Source organism: Parus major, chromosome 5 (genome assembly GCF_001522545.3).
Source record: "Parus major isolate Abel chromosome 5, Parus_major1.1, whole genome shotgun sequence".
In the NCBI taxonomy this organism is placed as follows: Eukaryota; Metazoa; Chordata; class Aves; order Passeriformes; family Paridae; genus Parus; species Parus major.
The window spans coordinates 36,764,084-36,768,949 of NC_031774.1; the positions used below are offsets into that span (position 1 = coordinate 36,764,084).

The following is a 4,866-nucleotide window of genomic DNA, read 5'->3' on the forward strand; positions in this document are numbered from 1 at the left end:
ACACGAGCTGGAATCCAACAAAAGAAAAAGGTTATCTAGAACTAACCCACTAAAAACTTCTTTATATCCATCTCCAGAGCCACTGCTGCTGGCTTTTGCTGCAGCTGGATATTAAACTGAATGGGCAGCAGATGAAACCTGTTACAAAAATCCAGGTATTCCACAAATTCTCCTTTCACAGTATCTGGGCTGCTCCCAGACCAAAGACAAGAAGAAAATGATTAGTGTAGGTGCTGTCTACCACACAAACAAACTCAACAACTGAAGACATTTAAATTAATTTTATTTATACCAGGTTTTCAAAATCAGAAATATTTCAAAGAAATTCAATACTCAGACAGGTGCTACATGGATGATCTTTGATCCACCATTAGTGCCGTGTTTTCACTCTACAATCATTAACTTGCCACCACAAACTAAAGGGAACTTACAGAAGTTTATAAAAAATAGGCAGACATGAAAATTTGGTTTATACTGGAATTGGCATAAGAGAGTAAAGCTTATTATCAAATTGTGGCAATTGCTGTATTCCATCACTTGTTCTGAGGGAATGGTAGAGCAGGAAAACTCTTCCACTTAGCAAAACGCTTTGGGTTTTAACTGAGCATACTCAAATTACACTTCATGATCTGACTAGGAGTGATTTTTACACTCAAGTCCATATAAATTTAAGCTTTGCACTTCTAAAATCGCCACAAGTGTAAACCTCACACACTCCAGTCTTGGATTGATTTCCCTTTTCAGAGAAATCAAACCCATCTATCTATACCTCTTCCAGGATTTACCAAATCAAACGAAACTGCTGGCTTTGAAATATTTTTTTGGAAGAAAAATGCCATTTCTGCACAAGCTACTCTCATGAAAAATTTATTTAGCATTTCTTTATCAATAAAATAACTGAAGCCAAGATATCCAAAAGTCACATCTACACAGAGATACACAGAAGATATTCAACTTGAGAGGATTTTCCTCCACTTCTCGATCACAATGAGGCCCTCACCATTTTGCATAATGACAGAAAACAACAGCTGACAAACCATTTTGGAACAGATGCCAGCTGTCTCTCATTTGTTTCATAATTCAAACAGTAACAGTTCTGTAGCACTTTATTGTTGGTTTTTTTCTTTTTTTTTTTTTTTTGTCTGTTTTTTTTTAAAAGCAAGCCATCTGAATTGGACCTCAAGTCAGTCAGTCAGTCATTCATTTACAGAACAAACTGAAGGCAGGCTGATCCTTTTGGATCCAAAACTTTAATTTGGTAGAAATCTTACATAAAGACAGTTTGTGCTTCAATTTCATAGCTAGCTGGACTGAGTGAATATACACCTAAGCTAGTTTAAAAAAAAAAAAAAGGAACCTATAATATTCAACTAAGAAGCCACAGACATTTTTTCAGACTGCAGCAGAGAGAAACAAGAAATTGAAACACGATACTCCTTAAAAAAAAGTTAACTGTCTAGAATGAAAATTCAACTGGTTTATTAAAATTTTACATTTTCCATTTTGGCTTTTTCTAAAGAAACAATTTATTCCTTGTGAAAAATCAGTTAAAAGATAATTTCATTGTACTGTACTGAACTCAAGTTAAACATAAAGCACAAAGATCTTTACATTAAAGTGGGCTTTGCATACAACATGAATGATCAGAAATAGACTATTTTGAGGAATAAAAAGTTGTGGTTTTTTTTTTTTTTATCTAGACAACATGCATACCATCAGTTACTTTGCAATCTTAAAAGGTACCTGAAAGGAGAGTTTTGTAGAACAAAACCAAGACTCATTAATACACTTAGTAAGTCAGTGGTCATGCCTTTTTACTTAAATTCTATTAAAATTTAGTCTACATAGAACAGCTAACACAATGAGGTGTGCAAGTCATAGGGATAGCCAGAAGCCTGAAATAAAGTCTTAAAGTTCTACAGGACAAGAGAGCCTAAACACAGTACCAGTAGGTTACTTACTATTGGGGGGGGGAGGGGGGGAAAGAAAATATTTGGATTATTATCTGCTTCCTTGTTGAAAAAAGGCTATAGACTGAACATAAAGAGCCCACATTTAAAAGCTCCACAGTTCTACTCTACCAACTTTTTAAAATAAGGTAATGATAAAGGAGCATTCCTCCTAGCAGCATGTACAGTTCAGCTGCCAGTGGCTGCCTAACAGCACTCCTTTATGCATACCAGGAGAATCATGTCCAGTTTTGCCATTTGTGGATAACGATGACAAGATACAAAAGCATGTGTTTGCCATAAATAGCTCTGGCTAACGGAGGATTGCTCACACAGAGCAGATCAAATTCTCTATAAGGAGAGCATTATTTGGCTCCCAGCCAAAACACGTCCCCTATGCAAGCCTCAGTAGTGGCAAACACTTTCCAGTTCTATTTACATAGAAGCTAACAAGCAGAACACTTCATTTAGGCCAATTCTTGTACTGAGTCGGTCTAACTGCAACACTCAAGAAACAAAACTTATTTTCCCACTTCATATTCTGCATGTAACTCTCATTACACATCATCTTACCGAGAAAGACGGCGAGCTGTAAGAACTCGTGCAAGGTTTTACTCTGTCATGTAGAACTTTAAGAACATTCAGGTACAAAACACACAGCATGGTTAATTACTTGGTATTTTTAAGTTTCTGACACAAGTGTTTCATGGAACTAATGGTCTCCAGTAGTGGTAGCTTCTTTACTTTACGGTAAACTAGGAGCAGGTCCTTTACTGAACGGCCAGAACAGAGCCACAAAGTATTGTAAAGCAGTGCCTAAATCAGTATTAAAAACTCGCATTATTCAAGATGAGATTAATGATTGTTTACCTTTACAATACTTTCCACTGAAGTTATTCGAAATATGCTTAAACACTTAAAAACTATATTTTCCAATGAAAACAAGGCAACGTTCTGTAATAAGCCACAAGTTTTATTGCAATGTGGCCAGTTTTTGATCTCAAAAAACAATGTTCCATTTAAGGCTCTTATTAATACAGAAATTGCCACCATGACTGATGTTTTACAAAACTTTAGTGTTTCAAGACTCATATGGTAAACAGATAACTTCTACTCCTGTTCAGTAGTGTACATTCAATGGAAAACGAAAGGCATCGTAACAGCTACTTCATTTATAAAGATATGCATGTAACAGGAATGAAACTGAGGTACTACAATAATTTGATGACACAGTTACAGCAACTTAATTGGCATTCCTTGGGGGGGCGGGTCAAACATATTACAAAAAAGTGCTTTAAATGCATAGTGTTGTGTGCTGCCATGTCACAAAAATAGGCTTGTCAAGGCAGGTGAGGTGTATGAATGCACAAGAGCCTCATGGAACTGCAATCAAGTGCAACTGTAAGTAATACTGTAGAGAGTCTACCATCCGACCAGTGGACAATACTTTCAAGGCATTCAATTAGCTTACCCTTTGCTGTCTGCTAGACTATTTACATTAACTATCACATTCATTGAACATGTTGCAAGGAATGCCTGCAACGCCAGTTTTGGCCAAGAGTATGACGTGAAAGCATTCCTTGAATCCTACATAAAACTACCAGGATTAAACAGTCTAATGGCAATCACTGGTAGACTGCTTAACAATGACATCTCCTTCAGGGCGGTGGGGAAGGGACTTATTTTTGAGGAGGGGAGGGGATGGGGAGACTAATACTATTCCAATTGAACGAGCTGCAGAAATGGAAGCTCCTTAGATCCAGATGGCACTTGTCTGTCTTTTTATAAGGGTTTTCCTTCAAGTGAAACTACCACGTTGCCTCCCAATTTCTCTCCAAGTGTTGAACGGTCCTTAATATCATCCAAACCATTTACTTGCCACTCATGTTTAATACCTGAAAGACAGATGGACAACAATGTACTTGTGAGAACCTCAACATCTAAATGGCACTGCAGTTAACGAGAAGAACAATTTTCAGGTCCATACCTGTAAATTTCTTTTTAATGGCATCTTTAGAGCTTGCGTAGATCATCTTGCTTTTTAAAGGTGCGCTTTCAGGAGCCCTTTAAAGAAAAAAGCCAACAACAAAACAGTAATTAAGTCATCCCGTGGTAGCTCCAGAATATTCAATTTTAACAGCAAGCTTTCCTTTCACACACCAGAATATAAATACCAGGTCTTCTTTCTTAGATTCCTTTGTCTCATATGTGGCATCATACAAAGCGTATCGGCAATCATTCAAAGGTAGCAACTTCACAAAGGCTGTATAGGGGTCCTCCACAGTATCACCAATGTCACCAACCAATATCTGCTTTGACTCCTCTACAATTATTTGTTTTTTGTCATCACTTAAGCAGAAGAGAACAGCTTTCTTTCTTTTTTTAATCTCCTCTGGGGTTGAAGATTTCCTTACTTTCATGTCATTAAAAACCTTTATGACTTCATCATTCACTGTTACTCCAGAAGCCTGTAAAATGAGATCAAAGGAATAATTTAAACAGCAAAAATTAACACTCACTAGAAAAATATGATAGCCCACAGTGCTAGATAAAGAAGTCTGCCTGCCCCCGTAAGAATAAAAATACTATACTCAACCTGAACACACTATCAATTTAGTAATATTTGTAGGACTGGAGCAGAGGATATACAGGAGGCGTGAACTCAGTAGTTTCTTATTGTAGATCTCAGCATTTTCAGCTGCAATTCTGGACAGCAGTTTCATACAACTAGTCACACAACTGTACTACTCAAACAGTTTTCCTTTACCTTATCGTGCATTTGGCTTATTTGGGGGGAGGGGAAGAGGGAGTGATGAGAGGGTAGGAACTGAACATAGGAGAGGAGTTTGTAATTTTCGGTTGGGATAGGAGGGGGTGGGGTTTTGATGGGTTGATTTTTGTTGCCTCTTTTTTTTTT

At 37.2% G+C, this 4,866-nt stretch overlaps 1 protein-coding gene across 1 annotated transcript; it reads right to left on the reverse strand.

Annotated features, from left to right (window-relative positions):
- Positions 1 to 266: 266 nt before the first annotated feature.
- Positions 267 to 4,503, reverse strand: CFL2 (cofilin 2). The gene is made up of 3 exons (XM_015632153.3): positions 4,110 to 4,503; positions 3,937 to 4,013; positions 267 to 3,844 (listed from the first exon to the last, which is right to left on the reverse strand). Exons 1-3 carry the CDS (start codon positions 4,367 to 4,369, stop codon positions 3,732 to 3,734), a joined length of 450 nt encoding a protein of 149 aa, XP_015487639.1. The 5' UTR covers positions 4,370 to 4,503; the 3' UTR covers positions 267 to 3,731.
- Between the last annotated feature and the right edge of the window lie 363 nt (positions 4,504 to 4,866).